We start from the raw sequence: 23,806 nt of genomic DNA on the forward strand, positions 1-23,806 counted from the left end.
CAACACTAAAAGTGAACTTTAATATAAAATATGGGCATCAGTTAATGGTATCAATATTGGTTCATCACTTGTTCCCAACATATCACACTAATGCAATATATGAACAGCTGGGGTAACTGAGGATGGGTGTTTAGGAACTCTACTCTCTACATATTTTTTTCTGTAACCCTAGTACCATTCTAAAAGCATAAAGTCTATTTTAAAACATTTAATGTTTCAGGGAATAGACTTCTTTATTAAATCTGGGACGAGTTCCAGTTAAGAAACTGTTCAATGTACACATTTCAAATAGTAAGAGCTAGCAGTTTAAAAAGCTACGGTTAAGAGAAGCCGTAGGAAAGGCAGATTACCTGGGGGCAAAAGAAATCTGTCTTACTCAGAGAAAAATAACAGAGACACAGTCTTGCAAATGTTGGTTGTGCGTGATTGCACTACATCTCTTCTTTCTTCTGCCCTATGATTCAAAAGCAGATCAGTTGTTCTAGAAAAGCCATGTAACAATTTTCCCCTCGTTGATTTGAAAATATCGATGATGTTCTCATTATAGGGTTGACGGAAAGCTTTAGAAAAGCTACAGAAAAACGAGAAGGAAAATAAGTATAAATGCCAGAATCCTGTATAGAAATCAGGGAAGTTCTAAGGCCAAGAATTTCCACTTTCATTATATTTTCATTTCATTGGTTCCATTTCAAGTGTTCCTTTGCCATACTTTCAAAAGCCCCTTTTATTTCTTTAAATATGTTAAGCAGACTTGTTTTACATTCCGAAACAGTCTGTTCCAAACTGCAGTCTATGTGGAGCTGATTCTATAATGTGTTTTTTCTATTAACTCTTGCTGTGGTGCCTTCTGTCCTTATGCATGTGGGGAGAGGGGTGTTCTTTATTGCGAGTTCGTGGTCTTTAAACTTTATTTGTAGGACCTCTTTACGATCTAGATTTACACTGTGTCCTTCTAGAGAGACTTCCTTTTCCTTCAACCAGAAACCAGGAGCACTGCCAACCTAAGACCACTTTCAACTAAACATTCAGCTGGAGGTTTTTCTGGCCCTACAAGTAGTGTGAACTCAAACTCAAACCCTACCTCCATTCAGGCGTTCGAGAATCTCATGGGAGGCTGCTTTCCCATTTCACCTGCAACCAAAGCAAAGACCGCTTACACCTATCTTCCCCTCTCCACGGTAGGCTTTTTCTTGTTCACCCACTGAGGTTTTAACAACTTAGTGACCCAGCTCTGTGTGGGACTTCTGATTTGACCTCCTCAGCCTCGGGCCCCATCTCCTCAGACCCTTACACAAGGTCTATTGAAATCCAGGCTTTCAGCCATTGAAGATCAATACATATCTCAGAGACAAATGTTGGCTCTGGCGGTCACTTTCCCCTCATTGTCTTGCATTTCTGTCATCCCAGGAATTCCCTTTTCTGCCAGCTCAGCCATGCTTTAAAAAATTACTTTAAAAAAATACATCCTATACCATATTTAGGTTGACCTTCCTACGAGGAGCTTCTCTAAATACCTGGTCTGCCATATAGCTAGAAGTAGAACTCTTCTACTGTTCTAAGTATGAAACTTTATATAACTCATAACTCCAGGCAGTATTTTTCAGTTTGTTTCAGCTTTTTCTGACTTTCCTCCATGGCCATGGAAACGCCAGTTGCACACCATGAATCTGGTTCCAGTCCCTGGCCTCACACAGATCAATTTGACCTCACATCAGTCAAACTTCCAGCTTCAAGTCTGCTAAGTTTGGGGTTTCTATTGCATTTCACATGTGTTCTATTGCATTCCACAAAGATAGACATCTTTCTCCGCTATTATGCTGTTTTCTTAAATTTTCTATATAGTTGGAGCCACAGTAAGTATAAACTTAGGTTAATACATGATCTTGACAAGAAATCAACATTAAACCATGTTTTTAAAATACAACTTTCAAAAACTAAAATAGACCTTTTAGGTCAAATTTTATGGGAAGTTTTTTAAGGATCACATATCCTTTTTTTCCTAAAACACTAGCATCTATGGTCAGTGGTCAATGGTATCATGTTAATAAGACAGAATGTTGAAGACAAGAATTTTCCTAGGTGTACAATATGTGATGCAACAATTCTATGCATTACTCAGCTCATCATGATAAGTATACTCTTAATCCCCTTCCTTATTTCACCCATCCACCCACCCACTTCCTGTCTGGTAACCACCATTTGTTCTTCACGTTTTTTTGTCTGTCTCTTTTTTCTTTGTTCATTTGTCTTGTCTCTTAAATTCCACATATGAATGAAATCATTTGGTATTTGTCTTTCTCAGTCTGACTGATTTCTTTCACTTAGGGTTACACCCTCTAGAGCCATCCATGTTGTCACCAAAGGAAAGAGCTTATTTTTTATGACTGAGTAATATTCCACTGGTGTGTGCGTGTGTGTGTGTGTGTGTGTGTGTGTGTGTATCACATCTCTATCCATTCATCTATGGATGGACACTGGGTAGCTTCCATATCTTGGCTATCTTTGCAATAAACAATGTTGCAATGAACATAAGGGTGCATGTATCTTATATCTTAGTGTGGTTTTCATTTTCTTTAAGTAAATATCCAGTAGTGGAATTATTGGATCATATAGTAACTCTATTTTTAATTTTTTGAGGGATCTCTATACTGTTTTCCACAATGGCTATACCAATTTGCATTCCCACCAACAGTGTACAAGGGTTCCTTTTTCTCTACACCACCAATACTTGTTATTTCTTGTGTTTTTTATGGTAGCCATACTGACAGATATAGAGAATAAGAATTTACTAAATAAAGATAATCTCCAGACCCAATAAACTAGGAACCCATAGTTCCCTATAGTATACATGAGCCACAGAGCTAGAAACTAAAGACTAGGGCAGAACACAGTGATATTAAGACATCACTATCCAGTAGGAACATAGGTCTAGAAGACAAGGTGAACATAAAGAAGTAAGAAGACAGCCACATCTTGGTGGCTGAAATCCATGAGCTATGGTGCTCAGAACCATGGGCTCAACATCAGAGATCAGAGAACAGGCCTGCACTCAGCACTCCTCAAAGTGTAGTCGGCTGGCCAGCGCTAGTCCTCAAACCATTTGTAATAGGCCTGCTATGCAGTAAGAACCTATGCCAGAATTTAAATCAACTGTTTCACCAAGCAAGCTTTTCTTGGTGAAGTAAAAATACATGCACTTATATTCTAGTAAAAGTTCCTACCCCCCACCAATAACAAACAGTTCTTTAACCATCCACATTAAAATCACTGCTTTAGAGAGCCCCTGCTTTGGCTGGAGGTAGCCTTGGATGGTAACAAGAAGTAGATCTAGAATCCTGAAGGTCGGTTTAAAAAAAAATACTGGCTGTAGCTACTTAAGAAAAAATAAAGGATTAAAGACTACATATGAATACAAATAACTTCTCTACTGGGAATGCATCATCTCCACTGGGAATAAATTGAAGAATTTATTAAACTAAATGATACTAACAATGACCTTAAGCATTGGGAAAGAAATTAAATAGTATTACTACCACATGTTAAGAATCAAATAACAGGTTTACTCTCAACTTCAAAAATTGTCATAAGTTTTAATTATTTATGCATTCTAATTTTATGTCAATAAATGCTAAACTGGTTAAATGTGACTGTGTAGTATATTATAATCTTTACAATACTTATTTAACTTTATATAATCATATTTAATTATAATCTTTTTTTTTTAATGTTTTATTTATTTCTACAGGAGAGAGGAGACAGCGTGAGCAGGGGAGGGTCAGAGAGAGAGGGAGTCACAGACTGAAACAGGCTCCAGGCTCGGAGCTGGCAGTCAGCACAGAGCCCGACGCGGGGCTCGAACCCACGAACCGCGAGATCATGACCTAAGCGAAAGTCAGACGCTTAACCGACTAAGCCACCCAGGTGCCCCAATTATAATCTTTAATAAGATATTATTTCCTGAGATATGTACATGAACTTGTTCCATGTCACCACATCCATGGCACATGGCCTCAACAAACAAACTTTGAAAACTAATTCAGAAAGCAACAGGTGAATTATGATAAAATCTAACTAGACATTACCTACTTCTAGAGACTCTGCTCAACAATAAAGCTTTTTAAAAGACAGGTAATATTCAAAAACAAAGTTGCCACCAAAATTCTCATTTTTAAGATGACTTTCAAGACTTGCACATTATCATTCAGGAATAGCCCAATACCTACACCTTCTATAACAATATCAAGTCTGCATTATAATATTGCACATATTACAATTACATGTGAAGAGTCATAACCCAGAAGAGAATATCCCTAACAGTTTTTAAAATAGTTTATTATATAGGCATTACACTTTGTACTATGTATAATGCCTATATAACCCCTCTTGCTCCAAAACATATTTGAAACTGAAATCTATTAATGTATTTTTTAAACGTTTTTAAAATGATGGTTGAAACAAAGTAAGTTGGTGGAAAAAATCCAATTACCTTTAATATTTTACTCCCAAAGCAATATAGCTAATTGTGCTTTCAATTTATTCTGCAACATATTTGTTTACTATATATACCTAATAACTGTAAAATGATTACTGACTCCATTCATTCTAGAATAATTCCCAAACACCTGCTATGTACCTGTAACTGCTACACGCTGTTTTGCAACCATTAAATGATACTATTCAGTTGCTAAAAGTCTTATCAAGATTTCTGCATCAGATGATGTAGAATAAGTCAGTTCTTCTGAAACTTTTGTGCTCTATTTACTTGTTTCAAAATGTGTTTCCTTCGGCCTATGATTTCGGGAACGAATTTTTAAAGATTTGTTCTACTGTTAATGTGCAAATCCCACTCTCAAACTTCACAACCAAGTGTGCACCATCACTGCACACACTACCAACACCTGCAGACAGAAAAGTAAAGGCTGTAAACTGTATAAAAATACCAATAGTTTATGTGTCAGTGTTAACACTTCATCCACCTTCCCAAAAGCTCTTACAAATGACAAAGAAAGATTAAATAATGTCTACAGTTCTGAACAATGATACCAAAGACAGAGTATAATTACTTTTCCAACTCAGGCCTTACTTAATGTATGAATACCAAAATATACTAGTTAGTCTTCCAGTTTAACCACAAACATGTCAGGTTTGTCTGGAGTTCCACGGAATTTGGGTAAGATGTATAAATGGTTGGTAACAGTTTAAAGGCTTTAGAATGAAGCCCACATTTGTCAGTGGCCCCAAAACTTAGCTAAAAAACTGGCTGACATGAGTAGGTGTGACTTAGAGAGACTGAATGTAATGGAATGCTCGCAGGCTAAAATGTCAAAAGATTTGGGGACTGGCCCAAGTCTACCACTAACTAACTGTGAGTCTTGGAAAAATCATTTAGCTATTCAAGACCTAGGTTTCTAATCCATGGGACTGGCACATGTGACCTGTAAGAACACTTCAGCTCTCACATTCTATAATTCTGATTCTATGGCATGTTGATAATTGAAGGCAGGCCCTCCACCATTCACTGAGCAGAAGAAACCCTCCAACCTTCTGATTGGGGACCATGTGTTCTTATACTGGGTTAAACAGCAAGAGCATGTCGAAATAAGAATTAAAACACAAGGATTTATTATCCTTTGTGAACCACATTCTTATCCACAATCCTCAGCAACAAGGCTTAGCGTGCTAAACATTTCGATGCAATAATGACAATGCAGTTCACCAAACAAGGCCAGGCTCAGTGGTTTCCAGGAAACCAAAAAGGGAAAGAATGTGGAAAGAAATAGTAGAGACTTCAAATGATGGAAAAAAAATGAATGAAATTCAAACTGAGAATCAAAAGAGACACAATAAAGACCTAAAAAGTGTGGTCAATGCATTTAGAATGATTGAAACCATGGAAAGCTTTTGCTAACAATACTAACAAAACATCTTTGAGAATATTTTATCATTAAAGGAGTCCATGAGATGAAAGCAGTGTAATGATTCTTTCTTGGAAAATGCAAAACCTAAAATTGAATTCTTCTGATTTGTGAAAGCTAGGATTATTATGCAACTTCATTAAAGGCATTTTTACCTATTTCTAGAAGCTCAAGATGTTCTTTAGTTGAAAAACATCCCCTTAGTCTTATTATCAAAATGGAACAATCAATACCACTGAAAAATTAGACCAAACCTGAGTTATTACTATTTACATAAATTACTCAAGAAGCCTAACGTTACATTAAAGGGTTAAAATGTATGTAAATAAAACAATGAAATAATAAAATTACCTCAGTGATGAATCCCTTTCTTTAGGAATAAAGGCAATTTTTTAAAAAAAAATTTTCATGTTTATTTATTTATTTTGAGAGAGAGAGAGAGCAGGAGCAGGGAAAGGGCAGAGAGAGAGAGAGGGAGACAGAGGATCCCAAGAAGGCTCTGTACTGACAGCAGAGAGGCCAATATGGGGCTCAAACTTGTGAACCAGGAGATCATGACCTGAGCTGAAGTTGGACACTTAACCAACTATACCACCCAGGTGCCCTAGGAATAAAGGCAATTTAACAGAAAGTGGAAAATAATAGAAGCTCTTAATATTTACATTCTATTTCCCCTCAAGTTGTTGTCAGTATACACACATATATATCCCATAGTTAGAGTTGATACTTACAATCTATCTAGAATTTTTATTTCTGGTTTGAAATCACTCATTTCCAGCTACAGGTCCGTTATTGAAAAAAATCCTTGGATTTGTCATTTTTATTATCCTACTATAGTATTAATGAGATAGACTGTATAAATTGCTTTGGCATTCTATTTGAGAGCATTTAAGTTGTTCCTTACTTTGTTCAGTTTGGTTTTCCTTGGCCGTTATTTCTTTGTATATATTCCTAAAAGCGGAATTATGCAGGTCAAAAATATAAATAATGTGATAGCCAGGGTCATAAAAATTGACCAACTGCTTTTCATGGGGAAAAGAACCAATTTAAAAACCTACCAATAACTGAATATTTACCCAGAAAATACAAAACACTAGTTCAGGGGCACCTGGTGGCTCAGTCAGTTAAATGTGTGACTTCAGCTCAGGTCATGATCTCATAGTTTGTGAGTTCGAGCCCTGCATTAGACTCTGTGCTGAAAGCTCAGAGCCTGGAGCCTGCTTTGGATTCTGAGTTTTCCTGTCTCTCTGCCCCTTTCCCCTTTGCTCTCTCTCTATCAAAAATAAAATAAAAACATTTAAAAAAAAACCCACTAGGTCAAAGGGACATACACAGCATTATTCACAATAGCCAAATTGTGGAAGAAATCTAACCATCTATCCACCGATAGATGAGCAGATAAAGATGATGTGGTATACATACACAATGGAATATTATTCAGCCAAAAAAAGAATGAAATTTTGCCATTTTCAACAACATGGATGGAGCTAGGGAGTACAATGCTAAGCAAAATAAATCAGTCACAGAAAGACAAGTACCATATGATTTCACTCACATGTGGCATTTAAGAAACAAAACAAATAAGCAAAGGATTAAAAAGAGAGAGACAAACCAAGAAACAGACTCTCAACTATAGAGAACAAACTGACGGTTACCACTGGGGAGGTGGGCAGGGGGATGGGTGAAATAGGTGATGGGGGTTAAGGAATGCTCTTGTCAGGATGAGCTCTGGGTGATGCATGGAAGTGGTGAATCACTATATTGTACACCTGAAACTAGTATAAAACTGTATGTTAGCTGTACTGGAATTTACAAATTTCTTTTGTAATTAAAAAAATTTTTTTAATATTTACTTTTTTTTGAGAAAGAGAGAGACAGAGACAGAGCATGAGTGGGGGAGGGGCAGAGAGAGAGAGAGGGACACAGAATCTGAAGCAGGCCAGGCCCTGAGCTGTCAGCACAGAGCCTGATAAGGGGCTTGAACTTACGAATTGCAAGATCATGACCTGAGCTGAAGTCGGACGTTTAACTCACGGAGCCACCACTCCTAAAATTTTTTTAATTAAAAAAATAAATTTTTTCTTCATCATATAAATAAATAAATAGCTACTGATAATGTTCAAATATTGCTGTCTCCATCTCCACACCACTCCCACTGCCATCTAATTACATTGTATTTATCATTATTTTTGCTGGTCTGATAAGTGTACACGTGCCTGAAGATTGCTTTAATATGAGTTTTAATCACTGGTAAAGCTGAACATTCTCTTTATGATGCCTCGCTCTATTTTTCTAAATGCATAGACAATAAGTAATGATCTTTTGTATACATCAATGCTTTCCATATTTTGAAACGCTGATTCTATTTACAAATGAAATACACATATATCATGGAAACTTTGGATATAGAGAAATGTATGAGAAATAATTTAAAAAGCATTCATAATTCCAACACACTTTACCCTTTCAATAGTGTATGTCATAAAAAGTGAATTTCCTTTTTTCACCTCCCCACCCATCCCATCCCTACTAAAAGTTATCATTGTTTCACATTTGTTATATATTGTCCCAGGATTTTCCTATGACTTTCTAAAACTAAAACTGGAATCATACTGATTATTTTCTTAAGCAACAGACTGTTTTTCCTAAATACTATATCACAGACGTCTTTGCAAGATATAGAGATCTACCTCATTCTTTTGATAGCTGTCCGCAATTCTATTCTATGTACATAATCATAAGTTACAAAACCAGGTTGAAGAAGGGCAAGAAGGTCCCAGCTGATACCTGAAGCAGGCATGTTACTTTTGTTTCCTTTCTCCATTTTAGTTATGGTCTCCCAGTTACCACGAAAGATGAAGTTACCACGAAAGATGAAGGATGCATCTTCATCTTCTGTTGCAATCACCCAGCCTCTTCCTCACCCCTGCCTTAACTCTCCACCCACTTTTTGCATTCTCGGTAGACTGCTGAGGGCAGTCAGAAAAGACCCCAAGGTCACTGACTGGCTCCTTTTCATAGCTAGGGTGTCCAACCCAGCTGGGCTGTCTTCACAGCTTACTAGTGCTTTTCTGTTACCCTCACAGAGTCTATTCCAGTCCTTCCTCCCCTGCTTCAAGACCCCATCCCCATTTTGCCTTCACATTCTGATCCTATGGCTTGCTCTCTAATTTACAGACCACAGAGAGAACATTCAGGCATGACCTCTCTCACCTTCTCTTCTTCAGGTCCAAACCTGCCTTTCTAGGATCATCCTTGTCTCCTTTCATCTGGAGTCAGAAAAAGGGCATCTTGATTCTTTTTTTTCTTTTTTAATTTATCTTTTTTATTTTTGTAATGTTTATTTATTTTTTGAGAGAGAAAGTGTGTGTGAGTGGGGAGGGGCAGAGAGAGAGGGAGACATAGAATCTGAAGCAGGTTCCAGGTTCTGAGCTGTCAGCACAGAGCCTGATGCAGAGCTTGAACTCACGATCCACGAGATCATGACCTGAGTCAAAGTCAGACACTTAACCAACTGAGCCACCCAGGCGCCCCTTGATTCTTTTCTAAGGCTTACCTCCATCTTCAATTTCCTCTTCTCTACTATATCCTTCCATTTGTTATCATAGAAACAAGCATATGTAAATGCCATCTTAATAATAATTAATAATAAAAATAATAATACTAATAGTAAACATTTAGATAGCACTTAAAATGTGCCCAACCCTGTTCAAGTCACTTTACATGTATGCTAACTAATTTAATCTTCATAACAGTCTATAACGTGGGTGTTAATTATAAATATCCCATTCTACAGATCAAAGAACTAAAGCACAGAGAGGTCAAGAGATCTGTCCAAGGTCACACAGCTAGTAAGTACAGAGTTGAGATTCAAACCCACGCAGGCTGCTCCACTGTATGGCTCTTAACCACTATGTCCCATGTATAAAAGCTTACATAACAAAGCTATATCCCAAGGAGTAAAATAAAGCAAAGTGGGTTTAAGAGTGAATGGGCAGAGAAGCCTGTATAGCACCTAAAAGAATACAAAGTGACTCTCTGAGCTAGACAGGGAAACCAGGGGACAGGAATTAGAGACCACTGTATGCAAATGATGGAGAGGTTGCCTGTGGGATCTGTCTTGTGTCGCCTCTTCTATGAATATGGCTATTTTCATTTTCTCTTGATTCTATCCTCTCAAATTATCTCCACACAAGTAGTTAGCTTGACAGAGGAACTCTCATCCATGGTCAAAGCCAATACTCCCAACCCTATGGGAACCAACCAGGCAAGAAGTGAGTGGCTCAGCACAAGCCCCACCTGCTATGTATGAAAAAGAGCTCGAAGCATAGCCCTCCCAAACACTTGCCACACACAAGCTGCCTGCCTGTGCTGGAGAAAGTGACCAAAACCATCCAGCCATCCTACTGATACTTAAAACCCTCTCTATTCACCCCAGCCTAACTTGAAAACCTTGCCCCAGGCAGATCAATCCCACTCAGACAATTCTCTCTTCTTAATATTTACCCGAAATCTGTCTCTTCATGGCCTCCTAATCACCATGCTTTTTTCCTATATTATCAAAGATTAAAACTAATACTTACACTATCGTCTTTTAATTGTCTTTGGGAAGTAGATACTGTGTGAATTTTCCACCAAACCATACCTCCCACCTTCCTCACCACACACATACACACACATACACACACACACACCTCTTCCTCACCAGGCTAAATAAATATACTCAGTCCCATCAACAATCCTTCATATGTCTTGGTTTTAAATCATTTCCTCATCTTTGTCACTGTACTATCCTAATAAGATCCATTTTGCTTACCCCTCCCATAATATGCAGCATAGCAGCTACACTACGTTGCTGACTCACAGTGAGCGAATCCTAAAGATTTGTTTCACATATGCTGCTTCTGGCAGCCATGGCTCATCCTTCCTCTACTTATGCAGCTGGCATTCAGGGACCCTGTCTGCCCACTGAAGTTCACGCTACACTTGTGAGCCTCAATTTCGTTTCATTGTGCCTACTTCCCCTAGCTCCTAATAGCTCCTAGTAGCAAGATCCACTGACACCAATACCACTACTACCCCCTTCGGGCTTAACCAAATCCCAGTTCCTCAACCAACCTTGACCAAAGCAGATGTGCATTTGCAGCCTTGGCCTACCATGTGAAACAAAGAATTAAGTCACTTTGTCAGCCCTGACTGACAAATCAAACCTAGGAATCGGGTGGCTCCAGGACTACCCACAGGGCTTCGACATCGCCCTTTCCCTCACTCTTTCTCTAGTTCATCCCTAAAACTGAATGTGGACCTTGTACCTAAATCACCAATTCAATGGCCACAGATTACTGCTTTTATCCAAATCAGTGATCTTGAAACAATGTTCTCTTGTAATAGGAAGAGAAAGACAAAACTGTAAAATTAGCCATTTCCAGAAGCAATCACTCGGAAAACATATTCTTTGCTCTATAGGTAGCAAGCTAACTTTGCTTAGACACATGAAAGACAATCTCACATTCTCCCAAAAAGTGTTAGTAAACTTCCAAAAGCAACTTTCAATAGAATATTAAAAACGGGGCACCTGGGTGGCTCAGTCGATTAAGTGTCCGACTTTGGCTCAGGTCACGGGTTGGAGCCCCGCGTTGGGCTCTGTGCTGACGGCTAGCTCAGGGCCTGGAGCCTGCTTCACATTCTGTGTCTCCTGCTCTCTCTGACCCTCCCCTGCTCATGTTGTCTTTCTCTCTCTCTCAGAAATAAACATTAAAAATTTTTTTTAAATATTAAAGCCAATTAATTATAAACAATTGGGAAGCACACACACTAAGCTTTAGATGCTATAAATGACATCATTTCTCACCCCAAATATGCCAACAATCACAGGCAGAAGGAGAGAGGTCATCTAGCTCTACTCTCTTGATTTTAAAGTAAGAAAACCAAGTCTTCAAGAGACTAAGTGACTTATTCAAGGTGACAGAGCAGGTCCCACAACTCTGAAACAAGGAGTCAGGTCTCTAGATTCCCAATCCACAAAGTACCTAGACATCTATGAGGTGCAATGGGCTTTGCAGAGTTTTAAACAGACACAGTATCTTCCCTAAAAAGCACACACATGTGATATACGTGATTCATTAGACATTATGAAACTCTAAGCAATTAAAGCATAAAGACAAGACAGGCCAACACACATATGCCTTTATCACATAAGTTTCTCAAAGGGTTGACTGTAAAACAACAAAACAGTTGTGGAAAGCTAATCATTTGAATCCTGTCTCTGCCACTCAGTAGCGACATGAGCTTGAGGAAGTTACTCAAGCTCTCCATGCCTCTATTTCCTTGTCTGGAAAACAAAGATCATAGTGTTTAGCTCACAGAGTGGTTATAAAGACTAGGTAAGGTACTAAGTTACCAAGTACTTGTCACTGGAGGCCCACAGCAGTTGTTCTTCTCTACTTACATATTATTCTTTTCTAGTTAGAGAACAATCAACTCTTGGTATCTGTCAAACTTCTATAAGTCTAACCAACCTTCATATGGCACTGGAAAAATATACAAGATTTCCTAAAGGACCCAGGTTTTGAGTCAAAAATTAAATAATAACAGAGGCATGGTAGAAAATAATGGATACATGTCTAAGGCATAAAACAAATGGTGAGAAATCAGGAAAAGTGAATTACGGAGAATGACAGGCTTTGATGGCCTTGGATTGACAGGCATGGGGTTAGAAGTGCCAACCATTTTCAAAGCCAGTCAAACCACAAACATCTTATTTACCACATCAAGTTTGCAATGTCCTATCACCACCACCACAACTATTGGCCAAGAGCCTCTTTACACTCCCTAACCATTCTTACCTCTTCCACTTCCTCCCCATATCAACAGACTCAAGGAGAAAAAAACATCCCTCAGAAAATAAAAACAAAAGTCTCCCGGAAACATAATTTCCACTTAATTTCCCATGAAAAATAAACAAAAATGAATTCTAAAGAGAAGCACAGTGCACATTCCCCCTTAGAACTGTTGCCTGACTCTCATTAGGTAGACCTAGCTATCTTTTAGGCTGAGGGTCAGGGCTGCTGTCCATGGCTGGCAAACGGTTAAGAGCAATTCTGGGGGACACGGTCCTTAGGGGTGAAGGATCTCAGTCGGGACGGGTGCACGCTCTTGGAGAGCTCTAAGGAGATCAGAATGGACTCAAAACCACTTGCCTGACGCTCACTCCCCTGGAACATCGTATAAAATAAAATAATAAGAGAAAAGGCTGACCAGGTTAAGTGGCTAGACAGGAGGGGACAGGGCTGACAGAAGGGTGATACAAGCAAGGACAAAAAGAGAGAAGATTTTCAAAGAGTCATAAAGAACTGTGACAAGATATGACAGCAGATTAGACATACTGGTTAAAAGTTAATGAGGCTTGAAGATCACCCAAGATAATAGGATTTAGGAGGAGACAGAAAGTGGGTGCTGCTGGCAGTTATGACAAGACCAGCCCTGGGAGAGAGGATGTAGGTGGAATCACAAGTTTAGCCTTGTCATGTTCAATTTTAGGTAAAAGCAAGTAGCCAGGTAGAAGCTTCGTACGGGGAGCTGGAAAATCAGAATATTAGGGAGCATCTCTAATGGGTTCTGAATACCAACCAGCTCACAATTTTGTTGATTGAAGAGCTTTCTCTCATCAGCAGTGATATGTCTTTCGATGACAAGCAATTAAAACATGAAATAGGCACACAAAGGATTTAGAATGAATTAAAATTGAGTAAAATATATTATGAAGTATGAACAAAAAGTGGGACTATTTAAGCCATAAGCTCGATATATAAAGATGATTTTATGGAGAATAATTACCAGATTTTTCCATTAAAAAAACATTTATGTCACTGTCAGGCACAGAATATAAGGCACATGGATCATTATTCTGACTTCAGATAGTATTTCATAGATTTATTATATCACATAAAGTAAGTATAATATTACGTTAAGGTCCATGAATCATATTTTTAGCTTTTATTCAAAGTCTTACTGACATACTCCCATGTCAGTTTTTCTTGATGGATTTAACATATAAAACCAGCCATAAAACAGTCAAAGGAAACTGGAGAGTTTTTTAAATACAATCACTGGTTACAGTTAAACTTTAAATAAAAAAGACTTACCACATTTTCCTTCATCTTTTTCAGTTTGTCATCTATCTCTCTCAGCCGGTTTTGCTGATCCCGTTGTTCTTTGGTGTTCCGAAGTACCTCTTCTCCTGGAGTTATTTCCATATTTTTATTATCATCATTAAGGTCAGGTTCCTAATTAAAAAAAAAAATTCATGCACAGACGGGAAATATACCATCACATGCCACCCCAAAGCAACGGAACTTTGAAGGCTGGTTTTGCTTGTCAAACAATATTTCTTCCTTTCAAAATGATATTCAGGGGCACCTGGGTGGCTCAGCTGGCAGACAATCTGACTCTTAATTTCAGGTCTTGATTTTAGGGTCATGAGTTCAAGTCCCGTGTTGGGCATGGAGCCTACTTTTAAAAAATGATATTCATAATTTCTATGAAATTCCTAACTTCTCCTCTTTGAAGGAGAAAGGTCCAACTATACATACAACAAGTGGGAAAAGAAACTCAATCATCTGGAAAGCAAGAAGTTAGAGTGAAAAGAGCAGTGACTGGGAAGCAGCAACCTGGGCTCTGCTCCCTGCTCTGTACATATCAGCTCAAATTCTTGGGCAAATCACACTTTCTCTGGACACCAAGTTTAACATATATAAATAACAAGAAAAAAAATCCTGCCTATCCCTGCTATGAGAGGCAGATGTTTACTAGTGAACTGGAAGGGGCAAAGTCAGAAGTTTTGAGTCCTGACTAACATGGCCTTAGGAAATCAACTAACCTGTCTGAACTTCAGTTTCAACATCTGCAAAATGATAATAATATCTGGCCCCAAAGTCATTACAGTATGTAGTAGGCATGCAACAAATCTTAGTGCCTAACAAATGTGAGTTAAATATGTTCTCTGAAAAGAATATTACATAATGGAAGTATTTCAGTATTATCAGCAATATTTGAATGGACAGGACCATAAATTTTCAAAGTTAATATTATTTCTAGGGGATAAAAATAGGTATTTGACATTTGGCCTTATGTCTAGAACTAAACTTCCTGTCTTTTCTCCCACAGATTTCCTACTCTGTGTTGCTATGTGGGCAAGTGACATAATGTCATAAACATCATGTTTGAAGTTACTCAAACCAGAATCCTCCGACATTCTCATCCCTTACAGAGCCCGTATCATGTCCATTATCTACCCTAAGTAAGAAGTACTTGTATCCTGTGACTCCTTGAAGATGCTTCCTTGTCTTGTATTTGGGATTATTTTGGTGCCTTGGGACCTCAGCTCTGTGGTGAAAAATATTGATTCGGAAAAAGTATCGATTATGCAGATTCCCTGTCACTTTCTATTACAGAGACAGGAGCAGCACTGTCTCCAGGTAACCTAAGAAGAAGCTGGAACGTTTCTAACACACTGAATTTCATGGACATTGTTAATCAGCCATTGATAAATGAAACAGAAAATTCAAATAAAATAGTTTCATGTTAAGAAGAAAAGTACATTTAAAGTTACACATTACCCTCTACCTACGCTTTATATCATACTGACATTGTCACTATTCTTTAGCTCTAAATGATTTGTAATTTGTTTTGTTATTTCATTTCATACTTTATTCTTTTTTTATTTTTGAGAGAGAGAGAGAGAGTACACGAGTGGGGGAGAGGGGCAGAGAAAGAGAGAGAGAGAGAATCATAAGCAGACTCCCTGCTCAGCACAGAGCCGAATGTGGGGCTTGATCCAACAACCCTAGGATCATGACCTGAGCCTAAATCAAAAGTCAGGTGCTCAAATGACTGAGCCACCCAGGCGCCTTGTTATGTAGCTTTAATTTATGGGTACTTAGCATATTTTTTTGTGACTGTTTCTTTTTCAGAGAACTTGGATCACACCATACTGCCATTTTCAATTTGAATTTTTTTACTTATCAAAATAAGTTGATTATTTTTCTATACCATTAAGTGTTTCTCAAAATCAATTTACTCCCATATTTTATTACAAATTCCATTTTTTTATAACAGGAATATTGTAATTTTTTTATGAACCTAAAAATATTTAGCCTTTGGAGGAAATGTCTCACTAGCTTCAATTCTATGTGAAGGGTCACCATCTCACTTCCTAATACCTTTTAGTTAAGGTCCTCCTCTCTTTCTTACTGCCTCATCATTCACCTGAACCAGTGGTTTTCAAACTCCAATGGCCTTCAGACTCACTCACAGAGCCTGGGAAATTTTTCAAAGGCCCCCAGCCTCCACACTGAGATTCTGATTCAATAGGGGACTGACAGCCTGAATACAAGTACTTGACAATTTGATAACTATCCACTTAAGCTACTGCTTGAGCCTCTTAACTGATCTGAGTGCCACCAGTCTCCCCATTCACTTCACCCTTTGCAGAGGTGCCACGGAGCAAAGCCATGGCACGGAGCAAAGTCCTCCATCATTCCTGGCCTATACCCTGCCTAGCTCTTCAGCCTCATCTCCCATTGCTTGGGTTTTTACCCATAACCATGGCAATAGTCACTACTACTAGTTCTCCATCACTCCATGGCCCTTTCCTCCAGCTCTTCTGGAAGACTCCTACTATTCTTGAGCACAAATCTATTTCCCCTATAAAATGTTCCCTCGCACACTTAGGAAGGGCAATTATTTATTCCCTTGGCCATGCCACATGTTCCCTTGTCGCACTTACCACACAGTCACTGCTCGGACAGGGACCATAACTAATCCCACTCTGTATTCCAGCACAAACTATAACCCTGAAGCTGTGTAAGCACTGGCCAACAGACGGTACAGCTGACCTGTGGACAACACGAGTTTGAACCACACAGGTCCACTTTCACGCAGATGATTTTTCAAAAATAGTACAGTACGATAGACGTATTTTCTCTTCCTTATGATTTCCTTAATAACATTTTCTTTCTCTTACTTTATTGTAAGAATACAGTATATAATACATAGAGCATACAAAATGTGTTAACCAACTGTTTACACTATGGGTAAGGCTTTCAGTTAACAGTAGTTAAGTTTATGGAAAGTCAGAAAGAAGAATGCAGATTTTCCAATGCAATGGGGGTCAGTGTCCCTCATCCCTGCACTGTTCAAAAGTCAACTGTAATTTGGTTCTCAGAACTCTGTTCACACTAATGTTTCAATGAAATTTATATTGTTTATAAATTTATTTTTTAAGTTTATATATATATGCATAGAAAAAGAGAGAGAGCACGAGCTGGGAAGGGGTAGAGAGAGGGGATTAGAGGTAATCCCAAGCAGGCTCCATGCTGTCACCACAGCCTGACACAGGGCTCGATCTCACAGATTGTGAGACCATGACCTGAGCTGAAATCAAGAGTCAGAAGCTAACTGACTGAGCCACCCAGGCACCCTCTATATTGTATAAAGATCTAATGAGGACACTATTAAAAGAGTATTTCAATTTCAAGAAGCGATTATTTTGCATTTTGTTTCCCACAAAAGGAGACTCACTTCTGGTAGCTCTCAATCTCTAGAAGCATCCAGAGGCTGAATTATTATCAGGAATATTTTTAAGAAGGAAACCTAATGTTAGGGAGGCATTTGGAAAAGATAGTATGAAAGTCTCTCTGCAGCTTTAAGCATTCAACATTTCATGAACTTTTATAAAGACATATCTACAATGAAGTAAGATACCACAGTGTCTTAGTCCATCTGAGTTGCTAGTATGGAAGACCACATGGAAGGTGGCTTATAAACAACAGAAATGTATTTCTCATGGTTCTGGAGGCTTGGAAATCCAAGATCAAGGCAGCGGCAGACTCAGTGTCTGATAAAGGCCTGCTTCCTGGTTCTAAGATGACCATCTTCTTTGCTGGGTCCTCACATGACAGAAGGGACAAGAGAGCTCTCTGCATCTTTTTTATCGGGGCACAAATCCCCTTCATAGGGGCCCCACTCTCTTAACCTAATCACGCCCAAAGTCCTGACCTCCAAATATAATCGCATTGGGGATCAGATTTCAACATACGAATTTTGAGAGGACACAAATTCAGTCTATAAATCATAGTGAGATGAAAATCATCCAAGTTGGATTTCATTTTTGAATGGAAATCTTTTTTTTAAGAGATAGCATTTTAATAATCTATTACTGTGACTTTTTTAAATTTTTGAGTAGGCATAGAAAAGACACAGAAAGAAAAACATTTCTAATTCAGACTTCAATGGTATTTAAAATTTTCCTTATTCAAAAGCCACCAGTAAGACAATCCACAGACTGAAAGTAAAATATTTGACACACAAGCCTGTCAAAGGACTTGTATCCAAAATATGTAAGGAACTCACACAATTCAATAATAAAATAAGGAAGAATAAATATTTTAAAAAAAGACAGTCTAGCTTTAAGATGACTTGAACAGACATTTCATAAAAGAAGACATGTAAATGACAAGCATGTGAAAGAGTCCTGTACATCATTAAGTAATCAGGGAAATGTAAATTATAAGCAAAGTCAGATATCACTACACAGTCACAAAAATGGCCCAGATGAGAAATTTTGTTCGCACCAAATGTTGGAGAGGTATGGACTAAGAGGAACTCTCAAGTGTTATTGGTGGGAGTACACAAATGGTACAACCACTTTGGAAAATTGTTCGGTAGTTTCTTATAAAGTTCAGTGTTTGTCTTTCCTATGACGCAGCAGTTCCACTCCTGTGAATCCACCCAAGAGAAATGAAAATGTATGACTGAAGCCTCATACACAAAGGTTCATGGCAGCTTTATGCATATAGGCAAATGTCCATCGACAGGAGAATAATAAACAAACAAACTATGGGAGAACGCCTGACTCAAGCTAGGCCAATCAGACTCTTTCTCCTTGACCTCTGTCTTGTGGGTAGGTTCAACCAATGTGGCGAGGGACTGGAGAGCAGGAGAAAAGAGAGCTTGCAGTATTTTCCCCTTCTCCCCGTGCTCTGGCATTAAGGTCTGGGCAGCAATATATCCCTAAGGTGTCCATCAGGAAATTTTCTGAGATTCAACTGAATATTCATGCTCAGTGACAGAGGCCACACGTGAAGCTAATCCACTTGGATGAACATAGGACAGGACACACGGCGGGGTAGTGTCAGGTACCCCTCATCAGTGGGAGTTTTTGCTAAAGTCTGCGACATGACAGTATAGGTTCAGGAGCAAGGAAGCTACTCTGGCTCAAAAGCTTCATATCTCATAAGAACACTATCTCTTGAAAGGACTCCACAGGCACACCCCCACAAGGTCCCAGCAAGAGACATGCCCAGTCTTGAGAATTACTGCACTTAGTGAGACTGTAAATACAGCTTGCCCCCAGGCCTTTATAATTCCCCCAATCCCTGGGTCATCTTTAACATGAGCAAAGTTGCCTCCTAACGTTGCCAACATTCCAACTTCCATCATATTGCCGGGGAAGCAGTTAGAACATTAACTACAGCTCAGATTCTCATGTTGAAGGGGGAAGGATTGTTTAGTCCTTTGCTCAAAGGATTGTTTAGTCCTTTGCTCACACCTTCTGTGATTACAGTTTTGGACGGCAAAACTGTAAATGTTTGTTTATCATTCTCCCACAGCTCCAGATCTTCCTAAGTTCCGATACATATTTTCTTCCTCTACACACTGTTGCTAGCTCCTGTGTGTCCTAACGTCCCAAATTGGCTCCTTTAAATCCATAAATAGCTCCTTAACTTACTTATGTTCAAAATCCAAGCTAGGTGTTTTCTCTTTCTTGCTCAAAATTCTAACTGGTATAGTGTGTGTGTGTGTGTGTGTGTGTGTGTGTGTGTGTGTGTGTGCGCGCGCGTGCGCGCATTTGCAAAGAAGGAAACTGAAAGGAAATTGAATTTGATGGTAAAAATTTTGATTCTTTCATCTTATTTTTCTTAGATGTTTTTGTATTTCCTGAATTTTCTATAATAAACATGTATGAACTTCATAAGCAGAAGTCATATTTTATTTTTAAGAAAACACAAATATTATTCTACCAAGGCTATTTCTGTTCTGCTCTGACAATGTGACTCTCTGTACCCAAAGGTTTTGGCCCAAAGGTTAGATTTTAGCCCCAGTTCTGCTGGTATAACCAGCTATATACTTTTAAGCAAGTCACTTTCTCTTTCTGGGTCTCAAGTTCTTCCAAAACACTTTCTTTCATCTCTCATGAGTTCTGTAATTCTCTAAAGTTAGACCCAAGGATATCTAACAGCCTTCCTCAGTTGTAGTCTGATAGCATAACCGTATAGTTCAAACATTTGAAGGATAGTAAACAATGAAAGAGAGGCCAACAGGGAGCAAAAAAAAGGTAATCATTGATTCTGACAAAAAAAAAATCCCACAAGCTCTGTGATATCAGGGGAGGTTCTATTGTCATATCTAAGTGCCAACCTGTACTATATGCTTTCATGATCATTAGGAAGTATGTTGGGGCAGCTGACTGGCTCAGTCAGTTAAGCATCTGACTTAGGCTGACGTCAGGATCTCACATTCATGGATTCAAGGCCCCCATTAGGCTCTGTGCTAACAGTTTGGAGCCTGGGGCCTGCTTCGATTCTGTGTCTCCCTCTCATTCCCCCTCCCCATTCCCACTCTGTGTGTCTCTCTCTTAAAAATAAATAAACATTTTAAAAATTTTAAGAAAATGTCTTGATTTCCTATGGTAGAAATGTTTTGAGCAGTTTCTCTGACCAGCCATACAGAAATGTTTTTGAGGCATACAGGAATGTTTTTATTCAGTAAAATTCAGTTTAGTAAAAGCTCTCTGTGATATGCACAGAATATCCAAGAAGCCACAAAAAGAGAACTGTCCCTGAGTTCAATAGATACTTGTTGATTTGACTAATCAATTGCCAACAGATTCTAAGTTCAACCTTAGAAAAATATCTATGGTGTTGACCGAGCCAACATGGGTCTTTGAAGCTAACTAAGCAGAAAAATACAAACCTGCCTTAAAAAGGCAAGCTTTCCCTGTGTTTTGAAACAAAAGCTATCCTTTTCCAAAGGCAATTGCTATTTTCTGTCATCAGGTGGGTCATTTGCCTAGCAGTTGTAGAGGTAGGGAAAAAAATTTTCAGCCATATTGTTTTTACCATTTTAGAATATTGCCATGAAATGAAGGAAACCTTGACTACACAGGAGAATTAACATAGAAAAATAAAGAAATATAAATATAAGCTTTAAAGTAATGGAGAGAAGAACTCGATAAATTCATTTGGGAAATGTTTGACAGGTTAGCAAGGACATTTGAAGTAACTTCTTGTTCATTCCCCAGTCAAGAAATCCATACTCTTATGGCATACTTCTATAGTTATTGGAAATGACCCAATGGTCAACAAGATTTCTGTGCTTGTGACTAGCATACATAAAAAATTCCTAGATTCCTGCCCTCAACCAGAATATTAAGAAATTTGACATCAAGTAGACTAGATAGCCATTATTGGAACTCTGCAAACCCCTGGACTCAGCAATAAAATATGTTACAAGATTACACGTCAAACAACATTTTATATTTCTTCAACTTGAGCTAATGTTGAAACAGGAAGAGACAAAAAACAGTTATTTGTTGCTGTCAACAATCATATGCTTTTGGTAAGAAAAAAGATGACTACAACTACAATTTTCCTCAATCAGATGTTTGTAAGTTTTTTGTTGGTCTTAACAAAATGTTTACAACTGAACCAACATTTTAAGAACAAAATAAATAAATATACACATACATATATACATAAATACATAAATAAATAAAATCAAAGAAGACCTTTATATTCAATTAAATCAGCTGGTTTAAGAACAAAGAAATGCCTCTTGAAATAAGGGCAATTTTGAAGACCCTCTCCCAACCAGAAAAAAAAAATCTAATCATGAACTGGAATTCTAGAGTTAGTAAGACTGATTGCATGAAACATGAATAAATTACACTTCTTTACAAGAGCCAAACTGAACAGAATTTATTATTGAATCCAGTTGCTAAGGACTTAAGAAACTGAATACCTACACAACTCCTATATCTTAGATATTTCTGGAGAAAGCTGGAATCTAATACAGCCACAAATAAGAAATATGGTAACTAAATTATAGAACATCACTCAATTTTATGGTGGGGTTTACAGTATGAGGAAAAAACTGATTGGGTTGTTAGAGGGTTAGGGGATGGACATAGAAAGGTATGCATAGTTAAACCACAGATCTTACGAAAAAATTGCTTCAATTAGTTCTCTTCTGCTAAGATGAAATGAAAATAAGAAGCAGATGTCAAAACTGCAACCACGTAATATTATTCACATCACAGTAATAGCAGTAACATGCCCTTCCTTCTGACAGTGACCACATGCTTTGTTTTACACTAAGGAAATCGGACATATGAGAGCCAGATTCTGCCTTTAAAATATTGCCATAAAGTTAAGAGCTGGGCCAGGGTATCCTATGTCAATATCCTAATCAGCAAGCTCAAAAGGAAAAGGAGATTTCTTAACAGCTCCTTTCACAACAACTTCCTTAATCTCTGAGTCACATTACCGGAGTCCCTCACATTATTCTGCCTCAAGTACATTTATGATCCTTGGCTCACGTGCCTGCCAACTGAGCACCTTCTTAGTCGCCATGGTCAAGAAGTCAGAAAGTCTGAGTGTTTCGACTTGTTGGGGGAACTGGTTCCTTGAGCAACATTTTAAAAAAATCTCCAAAGGAATTTTTTTAAATAGCATGCTTTCAGCAAATAACTCTTCCTTTCTCTACTAGCACAGACTTTCTTCACTTTTCATAAGATCATTTCCATATTGTGGTGCTTCCTCCACTGTGTGCTCACCCGACAACTTGCTCTGTGCCTACAGCCTATCCTCCAGGGCCCTATGAGCTGCTGTAAGGTCAGACATGAAGCGGCAGGGTAGTTTGAATATTCAAGGTCAACCACCACATATGTCCTATGAAGCAAGCAGGCTTTCAAAGATGTTTTGATGGCCCGTGCAGGGGCTGGGTCAGTAACCTAAATGCATGCAGGGGGCCTCAGGGCCTGCAATACCATACGGAGTCGTGAATACTGTGGCAAACTGGGGAATTTGTGCTCTGCGGAAAGCAGGAGCTGCTACTCCAATCAGTCCTGCAGTTTGCCAAGCAAGGACTCAGGTTTGATGTCGCCAGATTCTCTAATTTCTCAAGAAAAACTAGACATTTAGACATTTATATGAATTCACCCAATATTTAAACGTTGACTAAAAAAACTACAAACTAAAGGACTAAAGGAAATCCACGTGTGAGTCAGCTTTGCCCTGTGGGCCACCAATTTTCAATCTCATGCTGCATAATGTAGTCTTCCCTGGGCCTCTAACCCTGTCTGCCTTATTTGCTCGTTCCTTTTCCACCTCCTGGCCCTCACTTGTGGAACTGGACTTTCTGGGTGTGCTTTCTCTCTCTCCCCAGAACCCCACCGCACTTTGCTTTCATAGCTTTCTGTTGTGCTTACATATGTTGTCTTGTACCACAGTTATTTATGCATATCCAGTGCCTCCCACAGGAAAATGTGTTCCTTAAGTCAATTATTATCTTTTTAAATTTTTATTGTTTTGAGAGGGGGAGAAAGAGAGAGTGGGAGGGGGCAGAGAGGGGGGGGAGACAGAAAGAATCCCAAGCAGGCTCCACACTGTCAGCACAGAGCCTGATATGGGGCTCAATACCATGAACCGTGAGATCATGACCTGAGCTGAAATCAAGAGTCAGACACTTAACCAACGGAGCCACCCAGGCATCCCAAGTCACTTATTATTATAACAATAACATCACTGGGTGAGTTTTGTGTCAGACATGTG

At 38.6% G+C, this 23,806-nt stretch overlaps 1 protein-coding gene across 2 annotated transcripts in view; it reads right to left on the minus strand.

Annotated features, from left to right (window-relative positions):
- Positions 1-274: 274 nt before the first annotated feature.
- The window catches only part of FSIP1 (fibrous sheath interacting protein 1), an 82,347-nt gene continuing 58,815 nt past the window's right edge, over positions 275-23,806 (minus strand). For both annotated transcript variants that reach the window (XM_039232857.1, XM_039232856.1), the window contains 2 exons: positions 14,060-14,200; positions 275-571 (listed from right to left, as the gene is read on the minus strand). In XM_039232857.1, the coding sequence (XP_039088788.1) occupies positions 563-571; positions 14,060-14,200 (150 nt within the window). In that variant the 3' untranslated portion in view covers positions 275-562. The remainder of the gene's footprint in view (positions 572-14,059; positions 14,201-23,806) is intronic.

This window comes from Hyaena hyaena, unplaced genomic scaffold (assembly GCF_003009895.1).
Source record: "Hyaena hyaena isolate Hyena2069 unplaced genomic scaffold, ASM300989v1 scaffold_70, whole genome shotgun sequence".
NCBI lineage: Eukaryota > Metazoa > Chordata > Mammalia > Carnivora > Hyaenidae > Hyaena > Hyaena hyaena.